The following is a 17693-nucleotide window of genomic DNA, read 5'->3' on the forward strand; positions in this document are numbered from 1 at the left end:
CTACTTTACTAGTTTCACATTTACTTCTAGTTACTCACAGCTATAATCCTTGATTGGTTTATTAGGCAGGAAACACTCCCTTTCACCACTGTCTGTTTGGTACCAACCCTTGTTTCTTCCATGACTTAGAAAGACAGCTTTATCTTCTCTATCTATTTAATCTCCTCTGGGATCCTGCATTTAGCAAGAATCAAATCCTAGGTAAAGTAGGTAACATTCCAATATTTAATCCTCATAATACACCCATGAAATAGGTATTATTATCATCCTCATTTTATATAGAAGAAAACTGAGGCACAGAAGTTAGTGATTTGCTTAAGATCATATAGATATAAGTGGTGAAGCCAGGATAAGTTCAAAATGCCAGAACCTAGACATTCTGACTTTGTAACCTAAACATTTGTCCACTGATGATAGTGGCCTCTATTTAATATAAGTTCTTGCATGATTTAATAGTGTTTATGCTATACCATTTCCCCCTCTAAATCACCATGCAGTGAACCATCTAATTTTTAAGTCTTACCGGGATCCCAGCTAGCACTAAGTAATGTCTAAGTTTAAAAAAAAAAAAGTAGACATCACAACAAAATAAAGCATTAAAAGACCAGAAAGGAAAAGAAAAAAGGAGGAAAAAAATCCCTCTCAATGTATTTTAAAAAAGGAAAAAACAAAATACCTCTAGCTGTCTTATCACATTAAAAGTATTTTAGAATTCTCATAATCAGTTTTAGCAAGTTATCTGTTTAAATTTTATTTAACAACATTTATATAGAGCTTGCTTTATGTCATGCAGTTTCCTAAGCACTTGTAACTAGTAACTCATTTAATCTTAACACTTCCATGATATAGTATTACTATCTTCATGTAATGAATGAAGAAATCAAGATGCCAAGAATTTAGGTAGCTTTTGCAAGATAATACAGCTTGTAAATGCTGGAATTAGGATTTGAACACAAACAATACTTATTAAATCAGAGGGTGGTTTTTTTTCTTTTTTTTTTACCTGTTTAAGCTATTCCCCTTCATTACATCCAAAATTTCCTCATGGGTTTGTGTTTAACTCAAATGTATTGTGAGATTCACGAAATTATGAATTCTGCAAGTGTGAAATTTCCAGTGGCTATGAGGTGAAGAGGGTATTTCCAATAAGTCTTTCCTATTATCAACGCATGAAGCCTATTCTTCCAGCTCTTTTAGTGCTATCTAAGAGTAACGAGAGAGATGTTTGTAATGTTTCTTTCCTGACTCCTAGGCACTTCTTTAACCAGAAGTTAATGAGGTATTATGAGGAGTAGAAAGCTGCTATGAAGACTGCTGGATAAATGACAAAGAGTCAGAAATAAATCTTCCCTTTTAAATCATTAGGATTATTTTCTTAAACAGACATTAATATTCATTCCTATTCTGCCTCTCCCTCCCTTCCTCTCCTCCCCCCAAAAAAGTATTGCTAAAAGGCATAAAGGATGTTCAGTGGATATCAGCTTTAATGGATCTAACCCACCAAAAGCAAATCTGATCATTTCTTTCAATCACTATGAAATAAAAAACTTACCAAATTTCAATCCTAAGGAACTTTTTATATTTGCATTTTATGTAGCTACAACCTTTAATTTACTTACTGAGTGTGATGACTCCCTTTCAGATTTGCTATGGAATCATTTATGGAATGGGAGCTAAATCTTTGGGAGAGCAGATGGGTATTAAAGAAAATGATGCTGCTTGTTACATTGACTCCTTCAAATCCAGATACACAGGTAAGAAGCCTTGCGTGGTAATTATCTTCTAGATGCTATTCTTCTCAATTGTCTTTTCATAGTATTATTAATTTTAAAAAATTGTATTTCCATTATCAGAACTTTTCATCAGGCATTGTTAATTTAATAATATTAACCTTATTATGATCATTTACTAAGATGCGTTTTTTTCATAAAAGTAGGGACAGAAATGGAGTAGCAAAACGTAGTTGATGTATATGGTACTGTGTCATTGTGAATATCTCATAAAATCTTGAAATTGTCTTGTACTTTAGGTTTAGATAGCTTTAATTTGAAACAGTAAACCATTGATTAAATGTACCAGAAATTGTGAGTGAACAATTGCTGTTATAAAGCAGTTTGAGTATCATGGTTATAAATTGTCTTTTCTTTTGGCAGTTTATTGAGGTATAATTTACATAGAATAAAATTAACCCTTTTTATATGTATAATTCTATGAATTTTGACAAATGCATACAGTTGTATAAGTTATACCACAACCAAGGTATGGAACCATCACCCCATAACCCCAGAAAGTTCTTTTATGCCCCTTATAATCAACCCTGTCCACAACCCTCAAACAGAAAATTTTATTGACACATGACATGATCTTGTACATCAAAAATCATATGAATTTTACTAAAACAGGATCATTTGTAAAAATCAGTAGTTGTAGTTCTATATCTTAGCAACAAATAATTAGTGTATGAAGTAAAACCATTTACAATAACATCAAAATACATGAAATTCTTAGGCTAAATTTAACAGCATATGTGCAAAACTTTATTGAAAACTCCAAAGGCAGAAATTGAAGAATGCTTACATAAGTGGGAGGTTTACCATGTTAATTTGTTAGAAGGCACAAGTTATGATGACAGTTTTTTGTAAATTGTTCTATCGATTCAACGCAAAATTCTGTTAGACTCTTGTTTAGAATTAGACAAGCTGACTCTAAATTTATATGGACATTCAAAGGGACTGGAACAATTAGAATAATTTTTTGGGAAAAGTATAATGTTGAGTACTTACACTCTCTGGTTTCAAAACTTATAAAACTACAATAATCAAGATAGGCATAAGAGTAGACATAGAGAACAATGGGTCGTAATAAATGGTCCAGAAATAGACTTACACAGTGAATTAATTTTCAACAAAGTTGCCATGGTAATTCAATGGAAGAAAAATGGTCTTGTCAACAATCGGTGTTAGAAGAACTAGATACCAGTATGGAAAAAAAGTGAACTTCAACTTTTATCTCACACTGTATTCAAAAATTAACTTGATATAATTCATAGATTTAAAAGTAAAAGCTAAAACGATAAATCTTCCAGAAGAAACACGGGAGAAAAGCTTTGTGACAATGAGATAGGCAAAGATTTCGTAAGTGATAGTAACACTGAATCACAAAAGATAAACACTGATGAAAGACACCATCAAGAAAATGTAAAGGCAAGCCACAGACAGAGAAAAGAGAGAAAATAGTTGCAGTTCCTATTAATCTAACAAAGGACTTGCATCCAGAATATTAAAGAACTTTTATACATCTCAATGCTAAGAAGGCAAACATGCCAATAAAATAAAGGTCAAATATTTTCAACAGACATTTCACAAAAAATAAATGAATGACCACATCAAATGTTATCATCATTGGTCATCAGGGAAGAGCAAATTAAAACCACAGAGAGATACCATTACAAAAACACTAGAATGGCTAAAATTAAAAACATTGTATCTCATTTACATTGCTTGTAGAGTTGTAAAATGGTACCACCACTTTGGAAAATAGTATGGCTTTTTCACATAAAGTTAAACACACTTAACCAATTCTACTGTTGGGTATTTGCTCAAGAAAAATGAAAACATATGTCCAAAGAAAGACTTGTACATGAATGTTATAGTAGTTTTATTCGTAACAGCCCAAGATTTGGAACAGTTCAAATGTCTAACAACAGGATTCTGAATAAACAGATTTTGGTCTATATCTGACATGTAATACTACTTAGCAAAAGAAGGAAGACACAAATGAGAACGTAGTATAATTCAATTTTTATAAATATCAAGAACATAAAAACCTAAGATATAGTGTCATAAAGCACATCAGTGAGTGAGGATAATAATAGGGTTCTGCCTGTAAAGGTCATGAAAATGTTTGTGTCTTTTAGTGACTGTCACAGGGGTGTATACATTTGTTAAAATGCATCAAACTGTTCACTTGAAGGAGTGCCTTTTATTATATATAAATTATATCTCAGAATTGATTGTTTTTAAAAGTAGTTCTTGCAGTATCTGATTATTGGAAAGCCTCCTACAGATACAGGTAAGATAATTTATAGAGCTCTCTTAAATCTCATCATTTTCTTTGCTCTTCCCTCAACAATATCACAGTAATTCTTAAAGAGAAAAACATGAGAGAGCGTGATTGCTTCCGATTTTTTATGCTAGTGGTCAAATATCTCCAACAGCTTCACTTGGCAGGATAGTCTCCTTTCCTTTCACCCACAGTCTCCTCAAATGTCTTTTTTGTGTGTGTGCCAGCCACACAACAGAAATCCTCAAATGAGGACTTTCAATTGGGAGACATTAGTGTTCATTACCTAGGATGAGCAGAGCTATGAGAAAGCAGAGATTACAAATATGAATAAAGATAGATCAGCACAGTCTCTACACTTGATTGTGTTTTAAAGAATACAGAGAAAGAGACAGGAATGAGGAGTGAAGAGATTGGACCACCTGAAGCAAAGAATTCATCCTGGAGATCCGTAAGACATAATAATGGACTTATATTGCAAAGGATGAATGCTGGTGTAGGGAATATGAATGTGTTTGAATTGTATACTATCCACATAGTATACTATTGAATTTTGAATTCTAAGAAGGGGGTTGTATATGTTCCTAATGAAATATTATAACTCATGCATTAATTTCAGTTAGTTCCTATTTGGATCACAGCTTAGGTGGTAGCAAGGAGCTGTTAGAATGTTTTAAGCCTGGAAATGCTAAGATCAAAGAATAAAAGAGGATTAACATGATCAAAGAATAGAAACCTGTGAAAAGTAGCATGGAAGATCCTGGAATAAAGCCACCTAGGTTACTCTGGAATTTAATTTCATACTTTTTTTAAGTTGTTGGTTAAAAAACAAAGAGTTAGATCATGTCATTTCTAAAGTACCTTTTATTTCCAGCTTTCTGAGTGTACAAAAAGTGGATGAAAGTTTATGTGTAAAGTTTTGGTGTTGTGCTATTAGTAGGATTTTGGTATATTCCACTGTATTGAAACTATTGAATGAGATTAAGAATGGACTTTGGGTATAATTGTTTCTTTTTAGGTATTAATCATTTCATGAAAGAGACGGTGAAGAATTGTAAAAGAGATGGGTTTGTTCAGACCATTTTGGGACGGCGTAGATATTTACCAGGAATCAAAGACAACGACCCTTATCATAAAGCTCACGTATGTTGAAATTTCTCTGGATTTTTAACTTAAAATTTCAATGATATATACTTTTCAACAAAGACTAAATGCTGCTATTGTCCCTTATAGGGATCTCTAGCATATTAATTGGATCTTGTGTTTTATTAAGGACTTCTGAAGTGTTGGCACATGCCCGTATTTGCTGAACACAGTCTTTGGGAGACTAATGTGAATATGGGTTCACTTAATAATACTTCAATTAAAGATGTTCTGTTTCAGTAAGCCAATTATTTATTAGCTTTGGTAATAAGTTATAGATAAACCTAATTCTTACATTTGCTAATTGTTCTTTGTTTCAGATACCATAGACTAATTTGTCATATCACATCAGATTGCCAGTGTCTTTAGGGATTAACTAGTCATTAAACTGTGATTTTTTTTTTACTAATTCTACTTATTTATTTATTTTAAAAGCACTAACTCATCAGAGGTTTTTAGGATACCCAAAATATTGAAGAAGGCTATTTTTAACATCAGTTTAAAGATTTATTGATGGTATTTGTTCAAATTATGATTAAAATCTTTTTCTGATATAAATGGGATTCATAAAGATATTCTATGTATCTGAGCATTTAAGCTTCTATGATAGTTCACATCTTCCTAACTGGTTGTATTTTGCCCTTCCCCCATACTTTTGCATGTCAGTGTCCATAGTGCATGTAATGAAAATTTCTAAACTTTTATGTGGAGTTAGAATGCTCTTAGGGACCATGGAGGAATAGTGGGCTTTTGTTACGCTTCACTGTCTAGCCTCCCATATATCCACATGCAGACATCAGATGTTTACTAGGCTTTTACTATCTCTTGAGTGAACTAGGCACTTAGTAAAATAAGTCTTAAAATGTATTAGAAGAGATAAAGCAAAATATTAATAGAACTATATAAAAATAACACATATACTACATTATTTAGGCTTCAGAGAGGAGGTAGAACTCAAAAAAATTCTTTTTAAAAAAATTTATTGGGGTGATATTGGTTAGTAAAATTACGTAGATTTCAAGTGTACATTTCTATAATACATCATCTCTATATTGCATTGTGTGTTCACCACCCAGAATCTGTTGATTTAAAATAAATGAATGGGACTATATCAAACTAAAAAGCTTCTACACAGCAAAAGAAACCATCAGCAAGACAAAGAGGCAACCAACTGAATGGGAGATGGTATTTGCAAACAACACCTCTGATAAGGGGCTAATATCCAAAATATATAAAGAACTCATACAATTCAACAACAAAAAAACAAACAATCCAATTAAAAAAATGGACAAAGCAACTGAACAGACAGTTCTCCCAAGAAGACATACAAATGGCCAACAGATATTTGAAAAAATGCTCAACTTCACTGGCTATTAGGGAAATGCGAATCAAAACCACAATGAGATACCATATAACACCTGTTAGAATGGCTATTATCAACAAGACAAGTAATAACAAGTGTTGGAGAGGTTGCGGAAAAAGAGGAACTCATACACTGCTGGTGGGAATATAAATTGGTACAGCTACCATGGAAAACGGTAAGGTGGTTCCTCAAAAAATTAAGAGTAGAATTATTATATGACCCAGCAATCCCTCTTCTGTGTATCTACTCAAAAAATCGGAAAACATTTATCCGTAAAGATATATGCACCCCTGTGTTCATTGCAACATTATTCACGGTGGCCAAGACATGGAAACAACCAAAGTATCCTTCAATAAGTGGTTGGATAATGAAGATGTGGTACATATATACAATGGAATATTACTTGGCCATAAGAAAATATGAAATATTGCCACTTGTGACAACATGGATGGATCTTGAGATTATCATGCTGTCTACGGCCATACCACCCTGAATGTACCCGATCTTGCCAGATTTCGGAAGCTAAGCAGGGTTGGGCCTGGTTAATACTTGGATGGGAGATTATCATGCTAAGCGGAAATAAGTCAGACAGAAAAAGTCAAGAACCATATGATTTCATTCATATGTGGGATATTAAACTGAAAGCAAAAAATGAACAAGACAAACAAAAACTTATAGATACAGACAACAGTTTAGTGTTTACCAGAGGGTAAGGGGAGGGAGGGAGGGTGGTAGGGAGGGTAAAGGGGTCAAATATATGGTGATGGAAAAAGAACTGAATCTGGGTGGTGAACACACAATGCAATATATAGATGATGTATTATAGAATTGTACACTTGAAACATAATTTTACTAACCAATGTCAATCTAATAAATTTAATAAAATTATTAAAATAATGAAATTTAGATTATTGGGCATGAGAAAAAACAATCACATGTGGATAAGAATTTGAGGATTGGCTAGAAGGCCAATCTGGTAGGAATGGAGAGTTTGAGTTGTCACTTAGTGGTAGATAATTTTCTACTTGTTAAAAGCTAGTAGAAGGCTTTTAATGTCAAGCTGAGAAATCTGGATTTGATCTAACAGGAATTGATTTTGTTTCTTGGGATTTCCATGATGAAAAATGGAGGATAGAGTTATTTATGTAAGTAAGTGATATAATTTTTTTGAAAACTAATATTTATGTAGCTAAAGATGTAAGAATAAGACTTTTGATGCCCAAACATTAGGTGTCAAAGATCTAACTAATTCATTATGCTGTTGATGAGAAAAACAAAAATTCAAACCTTCTGAATTAGGAATAAATGTAGCCAGATACATGTTTTGGTTTTGGTTTGGTTTTACTTTCTGTTTAACTTTTATTGTATGAAAAATTTACATATAAAAAGCACAGAAAACAAATGTTGATTTCAGTAAATTATCACAGAGCTACACCTGTGTAACCATCACCCAAGTCAAGAAACAGAATATTGCCAGTACCCCAGAAGCCCTCTCATGCCTCCTTCTAGTCACCACCCACTGTCTTCCCAGAAATAACCACTATCATAACTTCTAACCCTGTAGTTTTGTTTTGTGTATTATCGACTTCTATATACATCATATATGTGTATTCTTTTGTGTCTAATTTTACATAGGCAAATCATTCTTGTTGTTTCATGTAAGGGTAGCTGTATAGTACTCTATTATATGGGTATACCACAATGTATCCTTTTGTTGGTGAACATTGGAATTTCAATTTGAAGCTACTATGGATATTGATAATTTAAACATTCTTGTCCAAGGTTCTTAACGCACATGTGTTTCCATTCATGTTTGGTAAAGACCTAGTCATAGAATCACTGCTTATCTTTGGCTTTAGTAGCTAAGGCCAAATTGTTTTCCATCATGATTGTAGCATTCTGCCCTTCCATCAGAAGTATACTCAAATTCTTATTGTTCTGCATCCTTGCCAGCATTTGCTACTAAGTAAGTATAAATCTGGCTATTCTGGTGGGTGTAAAGTAATATCTTGTAGTTTTAATTTGCATTTTCTTGGATACTAATGAGGTAAAGTAATTTAACAAATTTTGTTTAGCCATTTAGTTATTTTTTTATTGGGATAGTGCCTATTCAAGGTTTCACATTCATTTTTATGTTGGGCTGTCTGTCTTTTTCTTACTGATTTATATGAGCCTATTACTGGTTACATATGTGGGAAATATTCTCTCCCATATTGTATCAGGCCTTTACATTCTCTTATTGGTAATTTTAGATGCAGAGATGGTATTCATTTTGTTTATTCTTAAAATTTGTATTGAGAAACAACATACATGCAGTAAAGGGCACAAATCTTAAGTGTAAATCTTGAAGTTTCACATATGTATATACCCATGTAACTAACATGACAATCATGGTATAGAGCTTTCCCAGCATCCCAGCTTCTTTATGCTCCTTCCAAGTCAATACTGTCCCCCTGTGCACACACATACAACTATAGGTTAGTTTTGTGTGAACTTGAATTTTATTTAAATATTTTCATACTGTATATAATCTTGGGCTGAATTTTTTCATTCAACTATAAGTGAGAATAATCAGTATCATGTACAGCTGTAGTTTATGTCTTCATTTAGTTGAGTGGTATTCCATGATAGGAACATACCAACAATGTATTTACCCATTCTAATGTTGGCAGACAGTTTGGTTGTTCCTGTGTTGTGGCTATCATTAAACGAAGCTGCTATGAACATTCTTGTATATGTCTTTTGGTGAACATATGTACCCAATTCCATTAGCTTAGAGTGGAATTGCTGAGTTATAGAGCAAGCATGTTGTTATCTTTAGTGCATACTACATAGTTTTGCCGAGTAGTTATCCCAATTTACGTTGCCATCAGCTATGTATATTGTATCTGCGTTCTTGATATCATTGGTCTTTTTAATTTTAGTTATTCTGGTAGCTGTGTAGTGGTGCCTCATTGTGCTTTTGATTATTTGTTGATGACTAGTACTGTTAAGCTCCTTTTAAACAATGCTTATTGAATATTTGGGTATTTTCTTTTGTGAAGGGTCTGTTTAAGTCTTACGTCTTTTGTTTCTTTTTTTTTTTTTTTGAGTTGTCTGTCCTTTAACTGATTTATGAGAGTCCTTTATATATTCCAGGTATAAGCCCTTTGCTTACATGGATTTAGCAGACTTTTATATTATTGTAGTGCTTTCCTTGAGCTGTTTAAGAAAGCTTTCTCTACCCTAACATCAAGAAAATATTCTCTAGAAATTTTTTGTTTTGACTTTTACATTTATATCTATAATCAACCAGGAATTGATTTTCATGTATTATGAGAAAATGAGGGTCAAAGTCCCCCACCCCGATGGATATATGATTGTCCCAAATTATTTATTGAAAAGACTGAGCTTTCCCCACACTGCTCGGCAGTGCCACCTTTGCCATAAATTCAATAATGTAGATGTGTCTGTTTTTGGACACATTATTTTGATCTGTTGTATGTGCTCATCCTTTAGACAGCACCACATGGCCTTAGTTCCACAGCTTTGTAAGACGTCTTCATAAATGACAATGTTTTCTTACCTTGTTCTTTTTTTTTTTCCAAAAATATTTGCCTATTCTTGGTTCTTTGTATTTCCATATAAATTGTAGAAGCAGCTTGTGAATTTCCACATAAACACAAAATCCTGTTGGGATTTTTTATTGCGATTGCCTTGAGTAAATAGATGAAGATGGGATTAATGGACATATTTATAAATTTGAGTTTCTAGTCTACATGATATATTTGTCCATTTATTTAGGTATTTACGTCTTGTTAAATTCTCTCAAAAATACTGCATAGTTTTGAAGAACAGATCTTATACATTTATTATTAGATTTATAGCTTTTCAAAATTTGAAAAGTTTTGATGCTGTTGCAAATGGTACTCTTTTTAAATTCTTTTTCTTCTTTACATTTTCGAACCCTTTGCTGCTGTTACATAGAAATATAACTTTTTGTTGTTCTTTTGTCTAGAAACCTTATAAATATTACTTACTAATTCCAATAATTTGTCAATACTTTTAGATATCACAGTTATCATCTGCAAAAAAAAATAATTTTATAACTACCTTTCCAAACCTTATTCCTTTTATTTTGTTTGCCTTACTAGCTAGGACAGTGTTGAATAGAAGTAGTGATAGTGAACATCTTTGCCTCTTTTCAGATTTCAGAGAGAAATTTTAAACATTTTACTAATGAGTAGAACTTTCCTTTAAGTTTTTAAGTGACTATTAGATAAATTTCACTCCCCTATATATTTACTTGTAGGCCATAGAGTCTCTGTCACAACTACTTAACTCTGCTGTTGTAGTGCAAACACAGTCATAGACAATACATAAATGAATGAGTGTGATTATGTTCCAATAAAACTTTATTTATAGAAACAGGAGTTGGGCCAGATTTGGCCTACTAGGTGTAGTTTGCCCATCCCTTGTCTATTTCTTCTTTGAAGGTAATCTGCCATTTTTCTCTAAGTTGCTTTCCATACAGTATTTTTCTTTCTGTCTGGTTTCCAGCAGATTTTCTGTGATGTGCCTAACTTTGTGTGTGTGTGTGTGTGTGTGTGTGTGTGTGTGTGTTTAATTCATGTCCTCTGTGTGGGTGTGTATTGATCTTTCTTTGAGGATGTTAGGATTTCTTAAATCTAGAGCTTGATATCTTTTGTTGACTTTGGAAAATTCTTAGCCTTTTCTACTTAAATTATTGCTTCATCGCATTCTCTCCTTTCTATCTGGGACTCCTACTATAAAATTTTAAAACTTTTTAAAATTCCTCATGTTTCATATCCTCTCTTTGGTATTTTCAATGTTTATATTTCTTCATGCTTAATTCTGGATATTTTCTCCTAACTTCTCTTTCAATTTATGGATTTTCTCTTTAATTTGCTGTTGAACCCAACTATTGAGCTTTTAAGTTCTAAATGATATAGAACTTTTCCAGCCCTCCAGAAGACATCTTTATACTCCTTCCAATTCAATATTATCCCCTTACATACACACACACACACACCAAACTATGGAGAATATTCTGTTTAAGTGGTTTAAGTTCTGTTGTTTTCATTTTTCAGTTCTAGAGTTTCCATTTTGTTATTTTATGGGTATTTTGTTCTCTGCTGAAATACTCAATTTTCTCTTTTATTTTCTTGAATATATTAAACATGGTTATTTTATAGTCTAATAAGTCCCATATTTGTATCTCTGTAGTTTATTCCGGGTACTTTTTTTCCTTTTAGTTTTCTACCAAAACGGTTATGTTGTCTCAACTTCTTGTTGTCTTGATAATTTTTTATTGTGTCAAACACTGTATATAAAAGCTTATGGATATAATTTGAAGCCTGTATGATGATGTTACTTTTATTCAGAGGATTTACATTCGCTTTTGGCAGGAGACTGGAATGACCAACAACATAGGGTTACTGTGATCCAACTTCAGGGGTAGAGATGATTTGAAGCAATGGTGTTAGGACCAGACTATTTTTGGTTTATCGTTTTTCCTAGAGTGTTACTTTTAGGGTTGCAACTTGATGATTTACCAGGCCTCTTTCTACTTGTTGGACCCTGAACTTATTTATTCCTCAAACCCTTCAAGGTTATCAAGTTCTGCTCAGCTTCTTAGCCTCTCATCTGCCTCTTCTGGAATCTTTCGATTTCCCTGGGAGACATGGTGGCCTCCAATGCCAGGATCACCTCCTTGGTTTCCTTTTTCTCCTAGGCCTCCGGGGCCTATCATTCTTCACTTCCTTAACTCTGATTTATTCAGAGGCATTTTCTTTTCAGCTTTTCTCGTTGTTATCAATGGGAAGCTTGTTCCTAATGGCCTAATCTCCCATTACCAGAAACCTATATTTTTATGTACATGAAAAAAGTCCTGGTTATGAATGACTATGATTGTAAAACACAAAGCTGAGACTACCAAATTTTCTTATTTTGGAAGCGAATCAGGGACGTACAATATCATGAGAGTAAAGTATTTATTTTAGTCATATTTTTACTTGCTTTTGTCAGTAAAAACAACCCCAAAATTTCAGTGACTTTAAAATAAGGAGCTTTATTTTTAATTCATGTTACTCAATTATTTTTAATTCAGTTTGATTCTGTTGAATGTGGCCCTGTTCTATATTTTCTTCATTCTGGAATTCAGAATGAATGAAAAGTCCCTATCTTGGATAGGCCTTTTTTATGACAATGTTGGATAGTTTTTAAAACTTCTTAGATATGCTGAATTTCAGTTTTACTCACATTTTATTGGTGAAAACAAGTCAAGGCCATCCTTTTAGAGTGAAAAAATACTTCACATCACATGGCAATGGGTAGGGCTATGAAACTTCTCAGAGAAAGGCAACAAGTAATAGCAACAATAACATAATCCACTACACAAAGTTTCCAGAAGGAGAGGAGTCAGAAGAATTCTGAAATTCAGTCACTCTTTAAACAGTGACAACTGCTGAGTGTCATCAGCATCTGACAAAACAACAGTTAATTTTTAAAAAATGTCTCTCTTTAACAGGCATTTAATATACTAGGAATTAGAGAACACCTTCCAAGTTACATAGATCTCTACAGTGAGTAGGCACTTCCCATTTTTCTGAGACCTTTTGGGACAATGGGAACTATATTCTTGGATAGGTTACACCTTGGATGTTAACCCAGACCCCACCCCTACTGCCCCAGGATGGTCACTTTTGGCTGCTATGTTTGCCTGCCAAGATGCTCATGGCAGCAATAATTTCAGGAACTTTTTAATTTAATACTAGGTATCCAGGATCTACATTTTCACTAGCAGCTAATGATTAGCCCCGGCAGCCCATAAAAAGCTCTGATTTATACCAAAGGGCTCCAGGCGTGCTAGGGCCAAACTCCACGTAGGACCAAGAGGCCACGGATATGGGGGATGTGCTTAGAACATTCCAGCGCATGTCGCAATGAATGATGTTCTACTTGTATCTAGTTAGGATTAAGGGGAGTCGTATTTTGAGAAATAGATCCTTTAGAGTGAAGTTTATAACAGCTAGAACATTGATGATATATGTTTATAAAATAAAATAATTTTGAGCTACTAAATACATCTTAAGTGTAATGCAGTTTTTGATTCCTGAGTGTTGAAGATTTCTATACCAAAGCAACCTGACCTTCTTCTATTTTGTTTATCTTCATGTGGATGATAGCCCGGAATCTAAAGCCCTGGATCATTCTAGTTGTTATTAGAATTCAGCTTAATAGTTGATGTCCTGGGTCACATCTCGGTCCAGATTTCCAATCTGGTTGCAGATGTGAGCTCTGATCTGTGGATGCTAAAAGCAGGTGTGAAACCATGTTGTGTCTCTGATGGAGCACCTGTTATTTTTACCTTCTTTCGTAGGCGGAACGTCAGGCTATCAACACAACAGTCCAAGGTTCAGCGGCTGATATTGTCAAAATAGCCACAGTTAACATTCAGAAGCAACTAGAGACCTTCCACTCAACCTTCAAATCCCATGGTCATCGGGAGGTTATGCTCCAAAGTGACAAAACAGGTTTGTTCATAAATGAGGCCCCAACTATAGCATGATGAGATTAATTGCATCAGAAAAGGGGAAGTATTTTTATATATTATTCCTCCGCAGCTCTCCAACATTTTGGCCTCATGATGTGTTTATACTGTTAGAATTATCAAGATCCCAAAGAGCTTTTGTTTATGTGGATTTTATCTACGAATATTTACCATATTAGAAATTTAAAAACAGGGAATTTAAAAATGTTTATAAACATTTAAAAATAATAAACTTGCCATATGTTGACATAAATAATATTTTTATAAAAATAACTACATTTTTTAGAACAAAAGAAAAATGGTGATGAGTGACTCTATTTTACATTCTACAAATCTCTTTAATGTCTGGCTTAAGAAAAGACAGCTTGATTCTGATATCTATTTCTGCATTGAATTTATTACAATATCACCTGTCCTGTAACCTCTGGAAAACCCTTTATAGCCACAGTCTAGGGTGATAAATGGCCCAGTTCGTGGGAGACTGGTGGGTTTCCCAGGATGTGAACTTTCAGTGCTAAAACCAAGAGTTGGTCACCTTGCTATACACTTAGGAGAGAATGAGACTAAAAAAGGAATATAACCTCAGTGTGTTATTATGAAAATAATTTGATTTTGCCAGTGCTTTGAAAGGGTCTCAGGGATTCCCGATGGTACTCAAATCACAATTTAAGAACATGTTGATTTTCCTATTCGTGACCTTCCTTGTTCTCTGAGGTCTGGGACTAATACACTGAGTTGACCTCCTTATCAGGTACATTTCTTTGCCAATATTGGCATCTTTTCTCGTTCTTTTAAAAATATTTTTCCTACGTTCTCTCCTTGTTGCTTGGATAATTTCTTGTTCTAACAAGTACATAGAACTTGCCCTTCTATTTATCCCGTGTCCATACTTCGGCTTTAAATACCATTTCACTATCACTAAGATTGTCAAACCATGACTGCCAGCCATATTTTCAATTTTCCTGGGAAGAAGTTAAGAAGGTTTGGAGCATAAAGGGGAAGAATAAACTGCTGGAGATGAGGCAGTAAAGGTAGTGATCAGCTATCGAGGATGGAATTTGCTAGAAGAGACATACACATACATTAAGAGAATAATACAGCCAGTTACATAGATATAAAGTTATTCACTTATATACAAAAATACATAGATACAAAAACCTATTTGCCCATCAAGTGAAGATTGTTAATTTTATTGTCGTCAATCCCCCCAAAATAAAATTAGGATTGCTTGTCTAAAGTGTGAGGTCCAACTGGGGAAGCAGCAGTTCTACCATAGTGACACTTCTGGCCATAAAAAGACATCAGGAATTGTCCCTTTTATAAAACACTGCAGATGTTTTATAATGACAATACCAGTTCACTTTCCTGGAGTAGGAATCAGGCCCCTTACTACACTGGTGCTGATACTGGGGACTCCACGGAAAGAGATGGGTATTTATTAGAAGTAAATTAGACTAGAGTTTGGAGCCGAGTTCTTCAAACCCCGTTTACTGACTTCTTTGTTAGACTCCTTCTTTCTGGGAGGAAGTTGATGGAGATTTAGATTACCTGATGGGGAGCTAGCAAGTAGTTATTTTCCTGATAGTTCTAAATCTTACATGTTTTAATCTCTTAATTAAAATTTCCCAGAGTTTCTCAAGATCTCTAAAAAAGTATTTTCCTATGGCAGAGTGACATGCTTATCAGTTTTGCTACTTTTTTCATGGGGTAGGATTGTTACCAAAGAGAAAACTTCGAGGGATGTTCTGCCCAATCAGAGGAGGCTTCTTCATCCTCCAACTCCATGATGAACTCTTATATGAAGTAGCAGAAGAAGATGTTGTTCAGGTATTTTTCCAGTGTTTGGGTCCATTCTATAGAAAGTTGACATACTGTAGGTCAGGCTAAGGTGCATGAGATTTCTGGAACCTTTCCCTAGCTCCAGGATGACTATATAAATGTTGGGTCCTTGAAGGTAGAGAAAGAGCTAAGAGGGCTCACTGTCATGCTCATTGTTAAAGACATTCCTGGTGCGGGATGTTTTTGTCTGAAAGAAGTTAGATGAGAATTTGGAGTCTTGCCCCTGAGGGTTTCAAATCCCCAAGCGTTATAGCCGAAGCTGGCGGAGCTCCATCAGTGCTGACGGGATGCCTGGCTCTTTCTGGAAGTCAAATTTGAAGCATCAGGTGCAGAGCTCCAGTATGGCGTATCACCTCAGTGGGTGGATTGGGAAATGTTCTTTGATTGCACAGCATTTGTTAATTTCTTTTTCTTTTTCTTTTTGTTAGGTAGCTCAGATTGTCAAGAATGAAATGGAAAATGCCATACAACTTTCTGTGAAACTGAAAGTGAAAGTGAAAATAGGTGCCAGCTGGGGAGAGCTGAAGAACTTTGATGTGTAATTATACTGTTGATTAAATTCCCTTAGGGAAGACTTGTGTAGGTACAATCACATGGGAAGAATAGAAACTACCCTTTTGCCTACTTCACGAAAAAACAGAAACCCTCAGGTCTTGATGGACTCAGGATAGTAATTTTATAATGAGAGTTTCAAAATGTGTATGAGAATTTGTTCTCTGTAATGTAAAAATCTTTTTTGAGACAAAATACCAAGTTTAATGATTATGTTCACTCTCAAAGAGTATAAAATTGCCTGTTATAGTTTACTGTGGCTCTAAGCAGCTTCAGAACACATGCCTAAAATATGCACTTAGCACTTGGGTCCTCACCTGCCTGGGTTGAGCATAAGGAAAATGGAACTAAGTATTTCCAGCTCTGTCCAGGATTCAGACTTGTGATGTAGACCTAACACGAGACATGGGAAGGTAAAGATTTGATTTCACATACACCACCAGGGTTAGGCCTTGTGTGTGATTTTTCTCCAATATCAATCTAAGCCTACTGCAGTAGTATTTTTAAATAGCACTGGCTAATAAATTACAAATTCTATGAAGTGGTAAGACTTGATATGGATGTAATCTAGGAATGGATTTTCATGAAATGCTGTTTCTTTTTCCTTTTCCCTCCCCAGTCCAATACGTAGGTATTGTAAAACAAGCTATACCTCTTCAAGAGGTGTCCTGTTCTGTAAGATCAGATGTTTATATTGCAGTTTAGAATAGTACTGCCAGAGAAGTACTTTAGTGCCCCTTTCTGTTTGTGACATGGTGTGAATGCCCCCTCCCCCCGAAAAGATTGTACTTGAATAATTCCAGTCAGAGGTGTATAACTGACCTTTTTGTTGTTAAAATAAAATGTATTTATGAGAAGCTTTCTATGAGCAATTCAGTTTTTTAATTGTTTTTGGTTTAAGAATATCAGAAACCCGTGTCCTATATTTACATATTCTGTAGTTTGCTCATCCTCTGTGCACAAGAAAAGTATTTATTATATCCTTTAATCAGTTATCAGAACTTAAAATCTTTTAAGTTTATAAATCAGATTTTTTTTAAGGACAGTTGCTTCATAAACAAAATGTAATACACTGTCATCAGTTGTATATTAGTGTACAAGGTAGTAAGATACGTTTTTGGGGGGAGAGAAGAAGGGGCAGAAGATGGCAGAGGTAAGAGGGAAGTTCTATCATTGTTTCTC

The 17693-nt window shown here is 34.2% G+C and overlaps 1 protein-coding gene across 2 annotated transcripts in view; it reads left to right on the forward strand.

The window, feature by feature from the left end:
- Window positions 1–17368, forward strand: part of POLQ (DNA polymerase theta) — a 115977-nt gene extending 98609 nt beyond the window's left edge. For both annotated transcript variants that reach the window (XM_019729623.2, XM_074331249.1), the window contains 5 exons: window positions 1643–1754; window positions 5081–5205; window positions 13950–14103; window positions 15832–15947; window positions 16388–17368. In XM_019729623.2, coding sequence (XP_019585182.2) covers window positions 1643–1754; window positions 5081–5205; window positions 13950–14103; window positions 15832–15947; window positions 16388–16501 — 621 coding nt within the window. In that variant the 3' untranslated portion in view covers window positions 16502–17368. The remainder of the gene's footprint in view (window positions 1–1642; window positions 1755–5080; window positions 5206–13949; window positions 14104–15831; window positions 15948–16387) is intronic.
- Window positions 17369–17693: the final 325 nt, after the last annotated feature.

Source organism: Rhinolophus sinicus, linkage group LG01 (genome assembly GCF_036562045.2).
Source record: "Rhinolophus sinicus isolate RSC01 linkage group LG01, ASM3656204v1, whole genome shotgun sequence".
Taxonomy (NCBI): domain Eukaryota; kingdom Metazoa; phylum Chordata; class Mammalia; order Chiroptera; family Rhinolophidae; genus Rhinolophus; species Rhinolophus sinicus.